This window comes from Jaculus jaculus, chromosome 7, assembly GCF_020740685.1.
Source record: "Jaculus jaculus isolate mJacJac1 chromosome 7, mJacJac1.mat.Y.cur, whole genome shotgun sequence".
NCBI classification, from domain to species: Eukaryota; Metazoa; Chordata; class Mammalia; order Rodentia; family Dipodidae; genus Jaculus; species Jaculus jaculus.
Genome location: NC_059108.1, coordinates 7,188,276 through 7,210,638, shown reverse-complemented (window position 1 = coordinate 7,210,638; position 22,363 = coordinate 7,188,276). Strand labels below are relative to the sequence as shown.

At 41.5% G+C, this 22,363-nt stretch overlaps 1 protein-coding gene across 1 annotated transcript in view; it reads left to right on the top strand.

The window, feature by feature from the left end:
• The window catches only part of Uri1 (URI1 prefoldin like chaperone), a 73,516-nt gene extending 62,329 nt beyond the window's left edge, over nucleotides 1–11,187 (top strand). Inside the window, exons 8-11 of the mRNA XM_045155439.1 lie at nucleotides 96–435; nucleotides 3,101–3,243; nucleotides 4,459–4,708; nucleotides 10,308–11,187. Of these exons, the coding sequence (XP_045011374.1) occupies nucleotides 96–435; nucleotides 3,101–3,243; nucleotides 4,459–4,708; nucleotides 10,308–10,493 (919 nt within the window). The 3' untranslated portion in view covers nucleotides 10,494–11,187. The remainder of the gene's footprint in view (nucleotides 1–95; nucleotides 436–3,100; nucleotides 3,244–4,458; nucleotides 4,709–10,307) is intronic.
• The last annotated feature ends 11,176 nt before the right edge of the window (nucleotides 11,188–22,363 follow it).

Genomic DNA, 22,363 nt, shown 5'->3' with positions numbered 1-22,363 from the left:
GAATAAGTACAGTGTGCCAAAGTAGAATATGAACTCATGCTAATTACTCGTGTATTTCTTTCATGTTGTCAATACTCTATTTCTTTCTTTACTAGTAAGCCTGACTCTGTGATTACAAATGGAGAAGATGCAACATCTTCTGAAGAGGAGAGGGAAGATCAAAGGACAGATGCGAAGGCAGTGCGTCAAGAAACTGATGCCTTCTCTCTCCAAAGTTGTCATAAGGATGATGGTAGACGGTTAGGACTGTTCAATGGCCAAGTGAAGAGTCAGTTGAACTGTTCCGTGAATGGTTCACATTCATATCACAGCAATGAAGATGATGATGATAACGAATACACTGATGATGATGATGATGATGATGATGATGATGATACTCCAGCAGATAATTCTGTACCGACAATATATTTTTCTCATACTGTTGAACCTAAAAGGGTTCGTATATGTCTAATCTTATTCATTATACAAAAATCTTGATCATTAAATATTACCTATATATTAAAAATAATTTATTTATTTATTTGAAAGAGAGAAATAGGCAGATAGAATGGGCTAGCCAGAACTTCTAGCTACTGCTAATGAACTCCAAACACATGAGCCACCTTGTGCATCTGGCTTTACATAGGTACTGGGGAATTGAACCTGGGGTCCTTTGTCTTTACCATCAAGTGCCTCAACCGCTAGGGAATCTTTCCAGCTCTACCTATAGTTTTTTTGGGGGGGACAGCGGTTTTGAGGTAGGGTCTCACTCTGACCCTGGCTGACCTGGATTCACTATGTAGTCTCAGGCTGGCCTCAAACTCACAGTGATCCTGGAATTAAAGGCGTGCGCCACCATGCCCGGCTTACCTATAATAATTTTAAGAGAAAAGAATTAAATAAAATTTTACTAACAATGTCTGGTAGATAAACCATCATTTATTTTCTTTTTAACTTTTTTTTTTAAATTTTATTTATTTATTTATTTGAGAGTGACAGACACAGATAGAAAGACAGATAGAGGGAGAGAGAGAATGGGCACGCCAGGGCTTCCAGCCTCTGCAAACGAACTCCAGACGCGTGCGCCCCCTTGTGCATCTGGCTAACGTGGGACCTGGGGAACCGAGCCTCGAACCGGGGTCCTTAGGCTTCACAGGCAAGCGCTTAACCGCTAAGCCATCTCTCCAGCCCCATTTATTTTCTTATACTGACTAGTTTGACTTAAAAGAGTAAGGAAAGGAGACTCTAGTTAGCTGGTATTAGGCTCATGGTTCTGAGAAGTCACACTGGAAACTGACTTGTAAGTTTAGGTAGCAACTCTTGTTTCTGTACCTCCCTATATAACCCTGGACTCTATTAAAGTTGGGAATTTTTCTTTGGGGTGCAGAAAGTGTCTGTATGATGAGTTAATTACTTTAATAATACCAGGCTTTATTAAGCATGCATACCAGGTAAATAGAAACATCCTGAGCAAGAGGGAAACATTTAGGAAGAAGTGAAACCAGATCCTTTTGGACAAAGTAAATATAAATATTGATGTAAATCATTGTTTTAGACTTCTGCCATTTTGGAGCTTATTAGAATTTTGGCATTTTGGAGTTGACGATAGAGATCCATGATGGAAGGTTTTCTTTACTTTTCTTCAGTGTCAAAAGCCCCTCGTTCTTCCGTACTTACTGAGAGTCCCAGTATTTACCATGGGTGTAGTAGACTGGTTCCAGGTGAAGGAAGGGCAGGTTTCCCTGCCTTTCCTTGCAGAGATCTAAGGGCCTCAGGGCTCCTTTCTAGGGAAGCTGACATTCTGCAAGACATAGAGCTGGTTTACAGTTAGGGTACTTCCTGGTGTCAGCTTCAGGTTCCCCTGTCTACGTGCCGGCTGCCTCCATCAGGGTTCACCGTCTGGTGGCAGTGTTTAGTGACTGATGATTATTTAATGAAACATACTTTATTTCTTAGGCTTGCTATTTCTGTTTTAATATAAAGTGAAATAATTGTGTGGTTTTAATTCTAATCCACCTAGCTAAAAGAATTACTGGAATTCTTTGGAAAATGTTAACTGAGATTGAAGTTTTGTGATTCTTTTTCCAGACTTAATTTTTTCTTATTTTCATTTAGATATGATTAAGAAAATAGCATTTGAAAGAATTTTATGGAGTGTGTAGTGTAAACCTGGCTGGCTGGCTGGCGATACAGAGTAACATTATCTTAAACATGATGGGTTTCTATTTTTTAGTGTGGTTTATTCGTTTTCTGGAACTAGAAGTGTTTACAAAATTTAACATAGTTAAGCATTATCTGACATGCTAATGATTAAATGTGATCGTTTTTCTGAATATCTCTTGGTTAATTATACTCTTTGTTTTGAAATGAGTGATAGGTTTATGTCAGAGTAAAGGTGAAGGAGGTGAAACTTACAGTCACTATAGAATTCAGTCTAAGTGTATTTTGCTTTCTATACAATAAAGACACTGAAGTCTGAGTGAATCATTAAAAAAGGATGTATTGAGACCCAGGTGTGGTGGCGTACGCTTTTAATGTCAGCATTTGGGAAGCAGAGGTAGGAGGATTGTCATGAGTTCGAAGCCAGCCTGAGACTACAATAGCAAATTTCAGGTCAGCCTGGGCTACACTGAAATGCTACCCCCCCAAAAAAAGTATAATAAAATGTTTCAGAAATATGATAAAGGAGTCTTTACCCATTAGTATAACACCATTTTCATGTAAAATAGTTTCAACTGCTTCTCTTGTACCTTTTTACCTATTTTTTTTAACAAATTTTTTGTTTATTTTTATGAGAGTAACAGTGAGAGAGAAAGAGGCAGATAGATAAAGAGAAAATGGTACGCCAGGGCCTCCAGCCACTACAAACAAACCCCAGATGCATGTGCCCCTTTGTGCATCTGGCTTACGTGAGTCCTGGGGAATCGAGCCTTGAACCGGGGTCCTTAGGATTCACAGGCATGTGCTTAACCAGTAAGCCATCTCTCCAGCCCTCTTTATCTATTTTAACTATTTGTTATATAAGTTCTTTAATTGTTTTAGTGTGGACCTTGATTGGTTTCTTTCAAAGGCTTTTAATTTCTTTTCTTTTTTTTTTTTTACTGTGAATCAATTTTTTTAGGTTCGAATAAATACTGGTAAAAATACCACGTTAAAATTCAGTGAAAAGAAAGAGGAAGCCAAGCGCAAGCGCAGGAGTGGCGCTGCCAGTGGCCATGCTGCCCAGGAGCTGCCTGCTATCAGGAGCCCCGCTGACATTTACAGGTGAGCGACCGGGACTCAGGCACTCCTTGCAGTGGAGCATTGAGAGGAAAGGGCGGGCTCCCCTAAAGGTTCTCCCCAGAGCATGAGGTGGACTACAGTGGGTTACCTGAGAGGCGCCACAGCAACTGCCCAGACTGAAGGTGCCGGCACGCCGCGCAGCTGCTTTCTTGCCTTTGGCTGCTTCATACTCAATTGGGCAGTGGAGGCTCCTGTTGCTAGCGGACTAGGGCATGGTATCATGAGCTTGTGGTCATTCTACCCTTTCAGAACAGAAAGCTCTCGGCTGCACTGTCTAGTTTTTGGTGTGGTGTAGGTTGGGAAAGGTACCACTTTGAAAATATCTGCCATTTTTGTGACTTGTATTTGTAAAATAGTGAACATGCTAATTCTTTTTTGTTAGTTTGTTTTTCAAGGTAGGGTCTCTCTCTGGAATTCACTGTGTAGGCTCAAGCTGGCTTTGAACTCATTGGGATCCTCCTACCTCTGCCTTCTGAGTGCTGGGATTAAAGGTGTGCATTACCACGCCTGGCCTAAATGTCCTAAATGAAGTAGGCATGTGTAAAATTTTGGCAAGTCCAGCCTTTGTCACCTAGAACATGCTTATAAGTTACATGCTGTTTTGGATCCAAAATTCATGTCTTCCAAAATAACGTATGTCCTGTGAGGTTGCACACTTAACTTGAACATGAAAATATTAGCTACCACATCTTAACAAGAAATGTCAAGCTGGGTGTGGTAACTGGCGCCTGTAATCCCAGTGCTCGGGAGATGGGTCAGGAAGTCAAGGTTAGCCTTGACTATACAAGAGGTCTGATGCCAGACTGCGTTCTGCAAGACCATGTCTCTAACGAAACCACACAAAATAAATTTCACATTAACTTCTAGGAAATTTTTTTTTTAAATTTTTATTTATTTATTTGAGAGCGACAGACACAGAGAGAAAGACAGAGGGAGAGAGAGAGAGAGAATGGGCGCGCCAGGGCTTCCAGCCTCTGCAAACGAACTCCAGATGCGTGCGCCCCCTTGTGCATCTGGCTAACGTGGGACCTGGGGAACCGAGCCTCGAACCGGGGTCCTTAGGCTTCACAGGCAAGCGCTTAACCACTACGCCATCTCTCCAGCCCAACTTCTAGGAAATTTTTAAGGAAATCTTGTACAGTCATTCTCAGTTCTGTGAATTATTTAAAGTGAGAGTGTATTTCCTGAATGCTGCAGGGTCTTTGTCGATGTAGTGAATGGAGAATATGTCCCTCGCAAGTCCATCCTGAAATCTCGCAGCAGAGAGAACAGTGTCTGCAGTGACACCAGTGAGAGCAGCGCTGCGGACGTGGATGACCGGAGGGGAGTGCTGAGGAGTGTGAGCTGTGAGGAGGGCCCGTGCCCTGACCCCAGCCAGAGCATTCTGGAAGAAGAACCACAAGAAGAAGAGCTGAGAAAGACTTTGCCCTTGCCAGGAATACCTGAGGTACGTGTGTTCATCTTCAACTGTTTCATAGATACACCCACTGGAAGGATCTCATTGATTCTAGATTCGTACTTCTTGATTGATGCCTTGTTAAAAGTTTTTTCTGTTTTTCTTTTTCTTTTTTGAGGTAGGGTCTCACTTCGGCCCAGGCTGACCTGGAATTCACTATGTAGTCTCAGGGTGGCCTGGAACTCAAGGTGATCTTCCTACTTCTGTCTCTCAAGTGCTGGGATTAAAAGCTTGTGCCACCATGCCCGGTTCCTAAGAAAAAGGCCGGCCGTGGTGGCACACACCTTTAATTCCAGCACTCAAGAGGCAGAGGGTAGGAGGATCACCTTCAGTTCCAGGTCATCCTGACACTACATAGTAAATTCCAGGTCATCCTGGACTAGAGTGAGAACCTACCTCAGAAAAACAATTTTTTGTTTTGTTTTGTTTGTCCATAGGGATGGCTCACTGGGTCAGAATGCTTTCTTTCTTTTTTCTTTTCTTTTTTTTTTATTTCCTTAGGTAAGTATTTGCTTGTAATTTTTAAAAAAAATATTTATTTGACACACAGAGAGATATAAAGATAGAATATACGAATGAGTATGGGCATGGGTGTACCAGGCCTCTTGCCACTGCATTTGAACTCCAGAGGCCACTTTGTGCATCTGGCTTTACATGGGTACTGGCAAATCAAACCCAGGTCATTGGGCTTTGCAAGCAAGTGACTTTACCTGCTGAGCCATTTCTCTCGCTTCCCAATTTTTTTTGTTGTTCTTTTGCTGGAGTATTAACTGTCTTGAAGCTTAGTGGGAATTTAAAACACTACAGCTGGCATATGTGCTTATTCAGTAGTTTATATTAACAAAGTTGCCAGTAGACCAGACTGGGTATTTTCCGATCTCATATATCATTCTCTTTGGAATGCTTTGGTGAAATTAAAAACAAAACATACACCTGACAGATAATTGTCCAAAGTCCTGTGTTTTGGCCTATGGAAGTAAAACGTGAGCTCTGAGGGACTCGTTTCAGGACACATTGGATCAATTTCCAATATGATAGAAGCTGCTCTTCTCAGAAAAATAGGGCACAATCACATATTTTCCTGCACACACTGTATAGTCTGTGGAAGAGGAGGAGAGGTTGGGAGGTATCAAAACAGTAATTTATGTTGATGAGAGGAATGGTAATATTTCTGCTGTACTCATACTTAGAATCTCTAGTTTCGTGGTTTGTTGGATATTTGGGGTTGTCAATTTAAAAAGCACATTGGAAGAATGAAGCACTCATATCTATGTCAAATATGTATTTTTAAAATTTATTTATTTGTTAGATACAGAGGGAGAGAGAGAGAATTAGTGAATATGGGCATGCCAGGGCCTCCAGCTATTGCAAATGAACTCCAGATGCGTGTGCCACCTTGTGCATCTGGCTAATGTGGGACCTGGAAAATTGAACCTGGGTCCTTAGGCTTTGCAGGCAAGTGCCTTAACTGCTAAACCATCTCTCTAGTCCAAATGTGTATTTCTTTACACAAATAAATATGCTTTGTATGTTTGTATGTCTGTAGGCACATGCACTAATGTCACTGCCTGTGTCGGTTGGTACTAATTGCACTGCATGCATGAGACAGTGATTGAGATTAGAGATCTTTAGCACATGGGAGCTCGTTGTGAGACGAGGATGTGCTAGTGAAGTGCTCTTGAGCTTGGGTAACCTGGAAAATATCTTTCTTCATTTAACAGCCTACTGCTGTCTTAGAAAATAGATAGTGGAAGTAGACTTTGTAAGTACTTGAAAATTGGTTTTCTGTAGTGATGTAACATGGCATAGTATAGCTAGAGTTTTAAATTTATTATTTAGATCCTTAATAGCTTTGCATTTTATACTGAACTGTCATAACAGATAACAGTGCATTTTCATCACTTTTTTAAATAAAATATTTCATTTCTTTATTTGAGAGAGAAAGACAGAGAGAGAATGGGTGCGCCAGGGTCTCCAGCCACCGCAAACAAACTCCAGACGCATGTGCCCCCTTGTGCATCTGGCATATGTGGGTCCTGGGGAATTGAACTGGGGTCCTTAGGCGTCACAGGCAAATACTTTAACCACTAAGCCATTTCCCCAGCTCCCAACAGTGCATTTTTAAGATAATTTAAGATAGTTCATGGTTATGGCAAGCACTTTGATAGATAAATTTTTAGATTTTTTTTAATGCTAGAATGTTGTCTTTCAAATTTGTGGGGTTTTTTGTGTAAATAAAACCCAAAAATTTAAAAAAATACAAGAAATGTTGGCTTTCTGAGCTGATTTTGAGAGCATGACCTTTGAAGTTGTATGGGAGGAAGGCTGTCTTCTCTCTGTTTCACTGGTGGGGTAACTTGAAGTGGGTTTAAACTATTTAAACCTTAATTAATTTTAAACACTTGGTAGACATAGGTAAGCCAAACACACAGGAAAGTTCACACATCAAGATTTAGATTATACATAAATTCTAAATACCAGACATCTTAGAAAAAATGTTGTAACTCCTTGTTTTCTACATAGCTTTGTACAGAAGACATAAGGAGATGGACAGTTCTACTGCTTTGTATACGTGACATAGTTTTTTTCCAGTTGAACGTATAGCTACGTAGATAAAGTTCAGTAAACATCCAGCTAAAATAGTGATTATGGCACTAAATTGATTGTATTAAAGTTGTGAAAACTGTGCTTATTTTAAACTAGCCTCAGCACTTTCATATTTTACTTTCCACTGATCTCTAAAAAAAATTGAGGCAAGGTACAACAAAATACTTGAAAATTGCATAAATGAACACTGCTAACGAAATGTCAATACTGGTAAACTGGGCTCTTGACTGGTAGGCCGCAGCACCATGGGCTTGCTCACTCAGCTGGTGTCTGAGGTCCACCTTTTCTGTGATACTGGCATCTGCGTTACACATTATATATCACAGCAAAAGCTGGAGATAAGGAGCAGTATAAGTTTGAGGACTTTTATTACTCATTTTCCCAGCAAAGACATATATTTTGTATTTTGTTTTCTAAATATATATTATAAAAATTACTTATATTTTTTGTGGTATATTAAAAATTATTTCATTTCCCTAAAAAATTAGTAATTTTTATAAATGTTGTTTTTATCTATTTGAGAGAGAGTGATGATGGGCATGCTGAGGCCTCTAAACCACTACAAGCAAACTCCATACACATGCACCCACTCTTAGGCTTCTCAGGCAAGCACCTTAGCCGCTAAGCCATCTCTCCAGCCCATCAATTAGTATTTTAACATTTAAGTATTGTCTACCTAATAATCTTTTTTTAAGAACTAGCTTTTTTTGTTTGTTTGCTTTTTGAGGTAGTGTTTCGCTTTAGCCCAGGCTCACCTGGAATTCACTATGTAGTCTCAGGCTGACCTTGAACTCATGGCGATCCTCCTACCTTGGCCTCTCAAATGCTGAGATTAAAGTTGTGCACCCCCATGCCTGGTGCTAAAAATTAATTTTATTGGGAATTTAATATATGAACATACTGCAAGTTGGTTGTATTTTCTTCAGGATATCTTCTTGTCCTCCACCCCTTCCATTTCACTGATGCTCATCTTCAGTGGGGCATTACTAGCCATGAATGCAGCAGTCCGTTACATTAGAACACTGCCTCACAGCGTGCCTTCTCACCTGTACCCTCCTTTCTCCTTGTTCCCTGAGCCATGTTGTGTGTCCTTTAGTGTTGGGCTCTCGGCAGCAGCCTCTTGTTTTCTGCTTTGATGAGCTGAGTCTCTTCAGTGTCTACCACCATCTCCATAGAGAATGTTCTCTTGCCTAATAAGGAGAGAAACATTCATATGTAATCCACACTTCCTCTGTAATATTCCTTGGGTCCTGGCCACCATTTGTAAAAAGCAGATCTCAAATCAAGAGGGTGAGTATCATATATCAAAGGGAATAAACATATGCACATAGAAGGCTTTTTAATGTGTATATCCTTACCATTTAGCCAAAGAACAGAGGAAGCTTCCCTGTAGGGTCTGTGACCTTCTAAGCCATAGCTTTTGACTTGCTGTCAGTATCAGGCATGAGTTCCCTCCCAGTGAGAGAAGTTGATTACTCCCATAACTTGTAAGCCTCTATTGCACCAGTGGGGACATCTTGCCTGGTTCATTGATTTTATATGGTCCTCTCTTTGTTCGCACTTTTGATGACTTCTAACCCCAGCAGCTTGCATAGTGTTTTCCAGTTCACTAACAGCCAGCAGAGACAGCTTCTGTCTCATTTGATTTCTCAGTGTCTTGTGATCACAATCTCTAGTGTCTTCAGCAATAGGGTCTTAACCATCTAGTCCACACTTTGGCAATGGTATGCATTGTTTTGAGGGCCTCATAGGTCTCCCTGACCAACATTTACTGTGTGTGTGTGGCATCTCCACCACTGGAGATTTATCAGCGTTCACAAGCAACATACATATGGTTTTAGGTAAAGCTTCTCCACCCTAGTAGGGCACTTTTGCCCGCCCGCTCTCTCTCTCTCTCTCTCTCTCTCTCTCTCTCTCTATATATATATATATATATATATATATATATATATATATGTGTGTGTGTGTGTGTGTGTGTGTATATATATATATATATATATATATATCTTTCTCCCTCCCCCCCACCCCCCAGGGTCTTACTCTGGCCCAGGCTGACCTAAAATTCACTCCGTAGTCTCAGGGTAGCCATGAACTCATGGTGATCCTACCTGTGTCTCCCGAGTGCTAGGATTAAAGGTATGCACCACCACACCCAGCTTCTCTCTCGTTTTAAGAAAGGTACAGTTTTTGTTTTTTTTTTTTAAATTTATTTGAGAGCGACAGAGGCAGTGAAAGAATGGGTGTTTCAGGGCCTCCAGCCACTGAGAACGAACTCCAGATGCATTGCACCACTTTGTGCATCTGGCTTACTTGGGTTCTTGGGATCAAACTTTGAACCAGGGTCCTTAGGCTTCAAAGGCAGTTGCGTAACTGCTAAGCCATCTCTCCAGCCCAGGTACGTCTTTTAGTTAGCTAATGAAGAAGTAGGTTTCTATAGGACTTACTCTCACTGTCTTTAATTTTGTCTTTCTTTTCGCTGTCTCCCTTGCAGGTCTTTCTACTTTCTGTATTCTGTCTTCCTACTTTTCTGCCTACTGTCCTTTCTCATTTTTCTTCTCTCCCAGCCTTATTGTAGCTTCCTGACCAGTACTGCTGGTGCTCACTACTGTGTATACACAAATGGGAAGCTATTCCAGGTTAGGATCTGCATGTGAGAGAGAGCATGTGGTGCTTTTGTCTACTAACCCTTACTTTTACTGAAGAATGTCTGAATCCATAATACATGGAAAAGATACTTGTCGGCTGGGTTGGAGAGATGACTTAGTGGTTAAGGTACTTGGTGGCAAAGACACAGGACCCAGGTTCGATTCCCCAATACCCACATACAGCCAGATGCACAGGGCGGCACATGCATCTGGAGTTTATTTTCAGTGGCTAGAAACCCTGGTGCACCAGTCTCTCAAATAAATAAGCAAAATATTGAAAATAACTTGTAGCCAACTTAAATATATTTAATACCATAAACCTGACTTTTGTCTTGTAGGCTTTTTCTGGAACTGTTATAGAAAAGGAGTTTTTGTCCTCCTCCTCCTCAGCAGCACCCCCGTCCATTGCTCATCCTGTCCTGCCCACCATTCCAGAGCGAAAAGAAGTTCTGTCAGGAGAGCCAGAAGAAACTGCAAAGAGGGTTTCCAAGTTCAAAGCTGCCAGATTGCAGCAGAAAAACTAGGAAGTGGGACTTTACATCCTTAAGCCAAGTGGTGCATTTGTGGACATTTGCAGTAGATACGTTATGTGTGGTTTGAAATAAGGCCTTCTGTGTTAGCTTGGCAGCAGTTTTTTCTTATCTTTATTAGTGGTATTTAAAAAGTCACAGTAAATGTTTGAATACTTTAATATTTTGCTGGTTTTGTTTATTCTCTGAATACTGTCTGAGTTGACCTTATGAAACAATGGTAGCATTTTCAACTATTTTTCAAAGAATGCTGTTCTTAGGCATTGTTTATGTGTTTTAAACTAAATGCAGACAGTTTTGTACCAGCTGTGATGTTGTGCATACCCTATGGGGCATTAGATTTCAAGTAGATTCAACCATTATATTACTTGCTTTTTCATATTTTAAAGGCACTTTAAAAAAATCTACATCTCTTGTAGGTTTCGCAGCTAGGTGGCTATTAAAAATAATGTAATCTTTAAGGTAGGAAGCGACATGAACCCTATGGGAAAACTTATTTGGTTAAGGATAATATTTTGTATAACTTTTGTTTTTCAAGTAGAATTTTTTGAAGCTTGGTCTCCATAAAATGTTGTGAACTTCCCATTTTTGAGTTGTTTATGAGAGTGTCTTTGAGTCATAGACATGCTGCTTAGACCACTGTGGATTTTTGAGTTCTTCTCCCTGTGAGTGCAGGACTGTAACGGGGGGGGGGGGGGGGGGGGTGGGAGGTGGGGGGGGGAGGAGGAAAGGTGGTCTTGATGCTTTAAAAAAAGACTCTTAAGATATCTTATGTTTCAATCTTTTCCACATTTTCATTCTTCAAGGCTACTTTGCTAGTAAGTAACTGGAATAACATATTTATTGTAGCCAAACTCCTTAAAGAGAAAGTCAGTCTGATGTTGAAAATTACACTGCAAGTGTTAATCATTAGCTTGATGCATGCTAAAATGTAGCTTTTAAAAAGCATTCTGCATTAGTACTAAAATAAGCCATCAATGCCAGTCCACCCTCTATTCATGGCTAAATATTTAAAGGTTATTTATAGCTTCTTTAATGAATTCTTGCTTAAACAAAGTAAATTATGTCCTAGAAAAGTAGAAGCTATTTGTAACTAGAACAGAACCACTGTAAAAGTTTTATGAATATGTATTTTAATGATAAGGGGGTGAGCTTGAGTCCTCAGTAGTTAATGGATAATTCAGAAGAGAGGACTGAATTTGAAAGATTGCCTAAAAATATAGAAGCTGTGGTTTTTAGTCAGTTCTGATCATTTGTGCATATTTTTGGTACTTAAAAAACTGTTTTTCTTTCAGTTCACCCCTTCTCAAACCAAGAGTACAAACCAATCCCAGGTTACGGGCGCTCATTCCCACCTGCCACTTAAGTGCTAATTTGCCCCAGAAACAGATCTTCTTGTAGGACTATTGTGATTTTTTTTTAGAGATGTGTAATTTCAAGATTGCTGTCATTAAATAATTTTTCATGTTCATGAACTTCATTTTGAGTGTTCTTTTTGTGTTTTCTGTTCCTCCAAGTAAAATATTCCCTTATGGAGCAAGGTGGTGATAGAGGCAAAGAACGAGTGGCTGACAACATGCTTGTTTGGCTGAAGACCCAAGTGACATAGGTCCTTCCACTCCATGACATCAATCATAAAACTTTGAATTGAAAGCTTTTTGAAAGTGTACTTTTGCATGTGTATGTGAGCATGCATGCGTGTGAGACAGGTTCTTAGTATGTTTCCTTATATGGCTTCTTGAGTCCTCCTGCCTCAGCTTGAGAACTGGGGTTATAGGCGTGCATGCAGCTAAGTTTGCATACTGTTTTGGTTACTTAATACTTTCAAACACCACAGTGATAATGACTTTTCTTGTGCTTTTTATTCCTCCTCCCAAATCCTTGCCCTGAAATGAGTTTCTTCTCCAGGGAGCCTCTGTTTTTATTCCTGGATAATGGTGCTTAAAAACCAACATCTGCTTACTTGTGTGTGTGTGTGTGTGTGTGTACACCAATGCATATTTTTATATGACTATTAAAAACCATGCGTTCATATTGATCCTTGATTCTGATCTAATACTACATGATTCATTTGATTTTTCTATATTTGTAACTTTCTCTGCTGTAGTTCAGGCTGTGACCTAGAATTGACTATGTAGTTTGAGGGTGGCCTCCAACTCACTGCAGTCTTCCGACCTCTGCCTCCCTAGTGCTGAGAGTAAAGGTATGCACTGCCCTGCCAGGCCTTTCTTTTCTTCAACCTGACACACACTTAAAGTAGTGTCAGAAGTGCTCATTTGTAGCCCCCCGCCCCCCGAGAAGCACTAGTGACTCTGTTACACTGTGCATAGTTCTTTATGAACCGAACCGTTTATGAGAAAAAGAAACAGACGACCCCTTTTGTTCTTTCCCTCCCGCTTCTTCATCGTAATTGCTGCTCCTTTGCTTACAACTGGGTTCATTTGTTACAGGTGTGTTGCACTGTGGATTCACTCCACATCCTATTTCCTATTGGATGTCGTGGCTTAGCTGGGCATATGTGAAAGGTCTGTGAATGTTAATGTTACTGAGTCAGAGCTGTGTGAGAAGATAATCCAGAGAGGCATTGCTCCCTGCTCCTACCTCCCCCCCCGTCCCAGCCTCTTCCTCCCTCATCCCCACTGTGAATAACCCATTTCTAGTTTCTCATTATACTGTGTTTCTTCTATATCAGTCCTATCTACTGTAAGTAACTAATGTTTTTCATTTCTGGTTTAAACTTTATTTCTTCTGCCCAGATAGCAGATACATTATGTTATTTATACATACAAACTGGATTTCTCAGCATAGTACAAAAAAGTCACAAATTGGGACAAATGAATTGTGTGATGTCAGACTAGAATGGAATAGGAATATCAGTATAATCTCAAGGATTTTAGCAAACTTAGTTTAATAGACTCGTGTGTATATGTATGTATGTGCTGCCGACATTCACTAGTGTACTTAATTTGTTTCAGCGTGTTGTATGCCTTTGTAATCTCTGCATCACGTTACAGAGCTTGCCTTACTCTACTGAGATACAGAGCTCCGTGGTGTAGATAAAGCACCCTTTACTCAGCTTTTTTCCTGTGGATGGACATTTTGGGGCTTCATGATTACATTGAATGATGCAGCAAATGATTGTTGTGTCTTTGTTTTGGGGTCATGGAGTTGCATCATTAGGGGAGTTTTATTAGGAGCAGGATTGATGGACCACCTGTACAGCTGCTCTGTGATTTCTTTAAAACTCCAAAATCTGTTTTTAAGTATATTTGCTCTGTTCCCTTGTTAATAGCATGGTTTTAAATTATATGCTTGTGTATCTGCATTTCATTGATTTCTTAAGTAATGATTTTGGGATAGTGTAGTGGTAACCAATATTAAGTTTTTATGGGCATGCCATTTTGCTAAAATGTTAGTTTGTCTTCAAGTTGATAATGTGATTTACAGGGCTTTTCCACTGATTGGACTAGTTCAAAACATTAAGGTCAGCTGTCTGTGTGCTACAGACCTTCTCTCTGTGAGGGCAGCTTGCTGGGTAAAGGTGGTTTTCCAATGCATTATCATGCGATGCTGTGTATGCTCTCAAGTGAGTCCCATTGGGATTCCTCAACTGAAAGTCGTACATGCATCCTTAATTCATTGGTCAGTGGCACATGTCTACATTTTACAGTGCTTTTCCAGTTAAGTTCCATCTTATGGGTAGATCTTGTAGGGTAAAAGTTTTGGTGTTTCCTTTTAACGAATCACAAAACTGCTGTCTTCAACATTTTTATTTATTATATTAAAAAGGGAATTTATTGGATTAGCTTACAGTAGTCCAATAGCAGTTGCAGGCCTGAGCATCAAGGAACTTGGTAGTTGCTCAGTTGCTCAGTCCATGTGGTCAGATGTCTCAGCAGTCCCGAACCGGCACTGGAGGCCCGGAGGTTCCTGAGGAGCCGCTGGGTTTCCATCCACACTGGACGGCGGCGAGCAGCTCCTGCAGCCAAGTGGAAGGAAGGGGCTATCTTCAACATTTCTCAAGCATCATGTTTCGTTTCTTTTTCTTCCTTTTCTTTCTCTCTTTTTTCTCCCTTTCCCCTAAGCAGCATTTTATTTTATTTTTATTTTTTTTATTTTTTATTTTTTTCGAGGTAGGGGTCTTACTCTAGCTCAGGCTGACCTGAAATGCACTGCCTCAGGGTGGCCTTGAACTCATTATGATCCTCCTATCCCTGCCCCCCAAGTGCTGGGATTGGCTCTAAGCAGCATGTTAAACCACGCTATTCAGTAGGTTAAACCCAGGCAGCCTAGCTCCCAGAGCCAGCACCCTTTGACACTTACATTGTCTGCCCTGTAAATGACAATATTTAACTACTAAGGAAATGTGTGGTCTGTGTGCTGTGTATTATTTTGCTTCTTTTTTTTTTTTTTTTTTTGAGTTCACCTTTTTAAAAACCTGAATTTGAAATCTGTTTTGTTTTCTTGAACTTGAGAAAGAGAACTCATTTTGCCTTGGTGGAACATGGGTGAAGCGTTGCTGATGTTACTTGGCCATATGCAGAAGAGAATGAGCAGATGGAGAATGGCAAAAGTTAGGATAGATGTAATCAGAGTGGCAGTATTTCATTGAGGAAACTCATTTTTCATTATGTAAATTTAGGCGTGTATGTGTGTGAGTTCAGAACTGGCATGTTTCCCATCACAAGGCCTCATAGTGACCTCCTGGACCTCTAGTGATGTTTCACCTTCATGTGTTTGGTATGATACAGCTGTTGTATTTTGATTGTGAAATGTCCCCGGGAGGTTCATGTATATGAGCACCTGGTCCCCAGTTAGTGATGCTGTTTGGGAAGGCAGTGGAGCCTCACTGGAGGACAAGCCTTACTGTGGGTAGACTTGAGTTTTTAGATCAGACCTACCACCTGCTTTCTCTCTGCCTGTGGTTGCAGCGTGACCAGGTTCCTGCTTCCACCGTGCCTCCCCTGATGCAGCGGGTCCTGTCACTTGGAGAACTGTAAGCCTGCCTTTCGTACACTGCTGCTTGTCAGGTATTCATTCACAGCAGTGAGTAAAGGGAACTCGTACGACAGCTAAGTATTTTCCTCGTATAATAAGTTTGGTGTGTATGTGTTTATTTGTGCCAAATAGTATAAACTACTCTGGCGGTGCCCTGTGTCAAGTGTACCATACTTACTGCTGGCACAGTTCTTAGTCCCCTGCTTTTAGACATTCTGTTGACACGTGGATTCCTTGCTCTGTTCGTTAATGTGCTTGCCCTCGGAATCGTCCCACTGGTTGGGAGATGCACCTGTTTCAGCTGCCCTTTCCCCAGGTGCTCTTCTTCCCCTCTGTTGAACTATTTGCAGCACTTTGGTCCCATTTTTTATTTTTTTCCTAATGGCCTTAATTTTAAGAATGCATTTTTGGGCTGGAGAGCTGGCTTAGTGGTTAAGGTGCTTGCCTGAGAAGCCTAAGGCCCCATGTTTGACTCTCCAGATCCCACTTTCGCCAGATGCACAAAGGTGAGGCAAGTGCGAGGTCGTCACACATGCCACTAGATTGTGCATGTGTCTGGAGTTTGATTGTGGTGGCCTAGGCCCTGCTGTGCCAATTCTCTCTATCTAAAATAAAATAAAAATAAATTAAAAATTGTGTTTATTTGCAAAGAGAGACTGAATATGAATGAGAATGGGTACATCAGGACCTCGAGCCTCTGCAAATGAACTCCAAATGCATGAACTACTTTGTACATTTGACTTTACATGGGTACTGGGGAATTGTACCCAGGCCGTTAGGCATTGCAAGCAACTGAGCCATCTCTCTAACCCCAAATACTCTTCCTGGCCTTTCAAAGGCTTTTTGAACGTATCTGCTTTCCTTTACTAACATGGTACATTGTGCTGATAGATTTGCTGGTGTTAAATCAACCCTGCATTCGTAGGATGAGTCTCGCTTTGTGATGCACATAATCTTGCCCCGTACATTTCTGAGTTGGTTTGCTGTTATTTTGTTGAGAGATTTTGATGCATGTGCCTGAGTTTGGTCTGCCATGTTCTGTTCTTGTGATGTCTATCTGGCTTTTGCATAAGGATAATGTTGGCTTCACAGTGTTGGTCTCAAAGGCTGACATGAACTGGTTTGTGAAGAAATAGTTTCTTCAGGTGTTTGATGGTTCACTAGTGGAACCATGTGGGCCTGGGCCTTTCCTTGTAGGAAGGCTTGAAATTACTGTACATTCCTTACTATCAGCTGATTTGGACTTTACATTTCTTCTCAGTGCAGTCATGTGGCACTTGCTAGGAATTTGACCATTTGAAATAAGCTGCCTCATTAGTCATCACATAATTTATGGGTTAGTAGTAATTCTGCTTTTTTTTTTTGCTAATTTCTGTTGCTCCCTCCTTCACTCTCCTCCTCTTCTTTCTTGTCATTCCAGCTAAAGATATTTTCAGAAAAAAACTTTATGGTATTGGTATTTTTCTAAGCTTGTTTACCATTTCATTGACTTACTATATGTATCTCTACATGACTTTTCTGATGCCAGAGTTATTTAAACATGTATAGTTTTATGTATGAATGTATGTATGTATGTTTGTATGTATGTATGTATGTATGTATGTATGTATATGTATATATTCCTCCATTTATTTATTTGAGAGAGAGAAGGGAGGGGGGGGGAGAGAATTGGTAAACCAGGGCGTCCAGCCGCTGCAAATGAACTCCAGCCACTGCACCACCTTGTGCATCTGGCTTATGTGGGTCCTGGAGATTTGAACCTGGGTCCTTTGGTTTTGCAGGCAAGCACCTTAATTGCTAAGCCATCCCTCCAGCTTAGCTTAATTTATAAATAGTATTGGTTTCTCCATTTTTTTTTCTGTTATGCCTGAAAGTTTTCTACAATGTTCTTTAAAAGATATTTTTTCCATTTTTATTTTATAAAGGTGTCTGTAGATTACATGTTCTGTTGATAGTATTTTCTGTGTTGCTGACTTTTATTGTTTTATCCGTTATTGGGATAGGATATTGAGGTCTTAAACCATCTGTTTTGATTGCCTTTTCTTTAACTTGTTAATTTTTGATCCATTTATTTTGGTCTTTGTTGTTAGATGCATATGCATTTCTTGTTACGTCTTCTCATTATATCCTCCTTCCCCTGCCTCCCAAGTGCTGGCATGGAAGATGTGCACTACCGTGTCTGGCCCATATTGATAACTTTTATTATTTAAAAATCCTGCTGGGAGTGGTAGTACATGCCTTTAATCCCAGCACTTGGAAGGTTGGGGGTTCACTGAGAATTTGAGGTCACCTTGAGACTGCTTAGTGGATTCCAGGTCTACCTGGGCTAGAGCGAGATCCTACCTTGAAAAACAAAACAAAAATATCCTTGTGGGTTGGAGAGATGTCTTAGCAGTTCAAGTGCTTGCCTGCAAAGCCTAAGGACCCAGCTTTAATTCCCCAGTACTCATGTAAGCCAGATGCAAAGTGGCACATGCATTTGGTGTTTGTTTGTAGTGGGTATAGACCGTGGTATGCCCATTCTCTGCCTCTGTCTCTCAAATAAATAAAATATATAAGAATGTTCTTTTTTTTTTTTTTTTCCCTAGTAACCTTCCCTCTTTCTGTATAGAGTCTTGCTGTGTAACTCAGACTGGGCTCATACCTGTGATTCTCTTGCCTAAATGTTCCCATTTGCTGGGATTGCAGGTTTGCTCTACTACGTTTAGTTTCTCTTCAGTAACACTTAGTCTGAAGGTCTTTTTGGATGTGGAATTGCCATGGGCTCTTCAGCTCTACCGCGGCCACGCTTGCGCAGCAGTCTCTCTTCGTGTCCTTTTCCCTTGAGGCCTGTGGAGTTTGCACTTGACCATTGGTAGTTGTGTAGACAGCCTTGTAGAAGAAGCACTTGCAGCTCTGCTTCATCCATTCATCCACACCGACCACTTTGCTGGTTACTTTCATGTCAGTTTTGTAGTTTCTTGATTGCCCTGGTATTAAATAACGTTTTAGTATAATTTTCCAGTGCCTTTAAACAAAACCCTCCCTCTTCCTCTCCTCCCCTTCCCGTCTCTAGGCATTCTTCCTGCCTTACAGATACTTTCCTTCTCCCTGTACTCTTGCGGATAGATAGATAGATAGATAGATAGATAGATAGATAGATAGATAGATAGATAGATACCTTATTTTTATATATTTGTAAGCAGAGAGAACAGGAAGGGAGGGAGGGAGAGAGAATGGGTGTGCCAGGGCCTCAAGCGGCTGCAAATGAACTCCAGATGCTTGTGCTTCTTTGTACATCTGGTTTTATGTGGGTACCTGGGCATGGAATCCAGGTCATTAGGCTTTGCAGGCAAAGGGTCTTATCTGCTGAGCCATCTCCCCACCCCACTCAATTATATTTAACACCTGTATTAAGTTACTTTCTCATTGCTGAGACAAAAATACCCAGCCACAAGCAACTTAATGAGATGAAAAGGGTTTAATTCCACTTCCAGTTCCAGAGGGTAGAGTCCGTCTTGGCATGGGAAGAACGGCTGAAGAAAACCAGTGCTGCATCCTTACACTGGGAAGCAAGGGGGAGAGAGGGGGGAAAGAAGAGGAGGCAGTGTTGGCCTTTGACACCTTAAGTCCTACACCCAGTGACATACTTCCTTTACAAGGCTCTGCCCACTAATGGTGCCACGGCCTTCTGAAACAGTGATAGACACCAGCTGTGGCTCAGACGCTGGAGCCTGTGGGCCTTTTCCCATTCACACCACCATCACGTCACACTTGGGTTAGAATAGTACAAGCCCAGTAAAATGAAGACGCTGCTTCAGTGAACAGCTAACCCTGTCTTTGTTACTGTAACATACTTCCCAACTACACACTGCTGCTGGTGGGTTTTTCCATGTGATTGTGTGTGGGTTTTTTTTGTTTTTTTTGTTTTTTTTCTTTTTCAAAGTTCGGTCTCACTGTAGACCAGGCTGACCTGGAGCTCAGTCTGTATTCCCTGGCTGGCCTTGAACTCATGGCAGTCCTCCTGTCTCTACCCCATATGTGCTGGGACTACAGGTGTACACGATCACATCCAACCATGATTGCCTGTTAAGTGCAGTAACAACAAAAAAATCTTCAAAAATGTATTTACATTGTTTTCCATATTTGCCTATATAATTACCTTTACCAGTGCTCTTAATTTTTTATGTGGATTCGAGTTACCATCTGGTGTCTTTTCCTTTCAGTCTTGTAAGGCAAGTCAGTAGCAATATATTCTGTCATTGTTTACCTTGGGAGCATCTTGTGTTTTGGAGGCAGGGACTTAAACATTAGTCCAGGCTGACTTGGAATTCATTCTGTAGCTCGGGCTGTCCTTGAACTCATGGATCCTCCTCCCTCAGCCTCCTGAGTGCTGGATTAAAGGTGAGAGCCAGCACACCCAGTTTATGTTCTTTTGTTGTTTTGTATTTTTGGAGGTAGGGTTTCACTCTAGTCCCAGCAGACCTGGAATTCATTATGTAATCGCAGGGTGTCCTTGACAGTGATCCTCCTACCTCTGCTGGGATTAAAGGTGTGCGCCCCCACACCCGGCTTGTGCCCTGGTTTGAAGGCTGCTTTCACTGGGTGTAGGGTTATTCCCGGCCATGCTGCCTCGAGAAGCCAGTGACAGTTGCACTAAGTCTCCCCGAGCGTGACGAGCCCTCTCTCCCTGCTTCAGGACGTCCGTGTGTGCACAGTGCATGTGCTGGTGTTCCTCCTCCTGGGACTCTACTGAGGACAGGGATACATAGATCAGTGCTTGTCATAGGCGGGTTTCTTACAAAGACTCATGGCCCCAATTTCAACAAACTTCCCCACTTTTATTCTTCGTTCCTTCTGGAACTTGTGGTGCACACACAGTGGGGCTGATCGTAGTACACAGTTCACATGCATTGCATGTATTAATGGATTTGATCATACTGCAGTTTACCTGCATTGCACACACATTGAGGTTGACTGTAGTGCACAGTTTATGTGCATTGCACACGCATTGATGGGGTTGACCGTAGTGCACAGTTTGTGTTGCACAAGCATTGATGGGGTTGACCATAGTGCACAGTTTGTGTTGCACAAGCATTGATGGGGTTGACCGTAGTCCACAGTTTGTGTGTTGCACACCCATTGATGTGATTGACCGTAGTGCACAGTTGATGTGTGTTGCAGATGTTAATGGGTGTGGCAGGCAGCTTCAGCGTGCTGAGATGAACTTCCAGATGAGACACAGTTATGGAGGAAGGAGTTTATTGAAGATAGAGGGGAAGTTCTATAAAGGCATAAAAAGTTGGCCCTCTTTCACAGCACCAAGCAGAAAGAGAGAGAAAGCCACAAACCGAAACCCAAAAGCCACACCACACAGCAAACTTCAGGAACTCCGGGTGGCACTGCGACATTTTGCATGTCTTTAGACTGGAATTCCGAGTCCCCCACCACACCTTAGAGATGCACCCTACGATTCGCCCAGTGACATTCCCACATCCAGGTGGCTGCAGGTCTAAATTACAAACTTTAATAAAATCCTGGGTATATCAGGGCCATCTGTTTAAACCGCCGAAGTGGGATTGACGATCGTGCACAGTTTATATGCCTTGCACACAAGTTGATGGGGTGGATTATTGGTACACTTACATTCTGTTACTGTTCATTCCTCTCAGATCGTTTACTTCTTGTGGGCTGATCTTTGACTTTACTGGTTCTTCCTCCTGCATTCACCTGGGCTCTTGGTTCCACATAGTAAAATTTTTGTATTAGTTATTGTACTTTTTAGCTCTAGGATGTCCATTTGATTCCTTGAAAAGTTTTGGGGTCTGATTGGTGCTGTCTGACTAGGCATGGTTTCCTTGCTGCTTAAAGATCATTTCCTTTTCTTTCTATATTCATAATGGCTACTCTGTTAAGTCCACAGTGACTCCTTTAAGAGCTGTTCACTGATTTTACCCTTTCTGGCAGGGCATAAGCCAGTATTTTCTGTTTAAAACTGGAGATTTAAAATAGCACACTGACTTCTCTGGATTCTCATCGCCTCCCATATGGGCTTGCGTTTGCTTATTTGGTTTGCTTGTTTATTTCATGTAGTTTGAAGAGTCTCCATCATGTATTGTCTGGTATCTCGTAGGTTATTTTTGTTTTAAATTCGTGTTTTATTTTTATTTATTTTCAAAGGGGGAGAGAGAGAATGAATGAGAATGCGTGCACCAGGGTCTCCAACCACTGCAAATGAATTCCAGATGTATGTGCCACTTTGTGCATCTGGCTTTGTGTGGGTACTGGGAGTCAAACCTGTGTACTTAAGCTTTCCAGGAAAGAACTTTAACCACTGAACCATCTCTGCAGCCCCTCTTGTTATAAGTGTTTTTTTTTTTTAATTTTTATATTTATTTGAGAGCGACAGAGAATGGGCGCATCAGGGCCTCCAGCCACTGCAAACGAACTCCAGACGCATGCGCCCCCTTGTGCATCTGGCTAACATGGGTCCTGGGGAATCAAGCCTCGAACCAGACTCCTTAGGCTTCATAGGCAAGCGGTTAACTGCTAAGCCATCTCTCCAGCCCTTGTTTTAAGTTTTGAGCGGACTGCTTCTTTACCTTTGGATCACTTTCTTAGTGACAAAGTTGGCAATTGGCCGGATGATCCTGGTCCAGCAAGATGTTCGTCCTTTCTCAGCCGGTGTCTGTGGTGTTTAGAATACATTCATAGTCTGGGTGTTGTGTAGGTGTTTCCTAGGGTCAGCTAGCGGATGCCTTCTCAGGTCTCTGCTTGTTCATAGGCTGGCATATGTGCCCTACCCTGTAAAATGGGAGGCTGTCAAGGTCCATTGTTGCTTCACCCTATTCCTTCTAACCTTGTAGTCAGTGGAGCCGTCTTGTGGT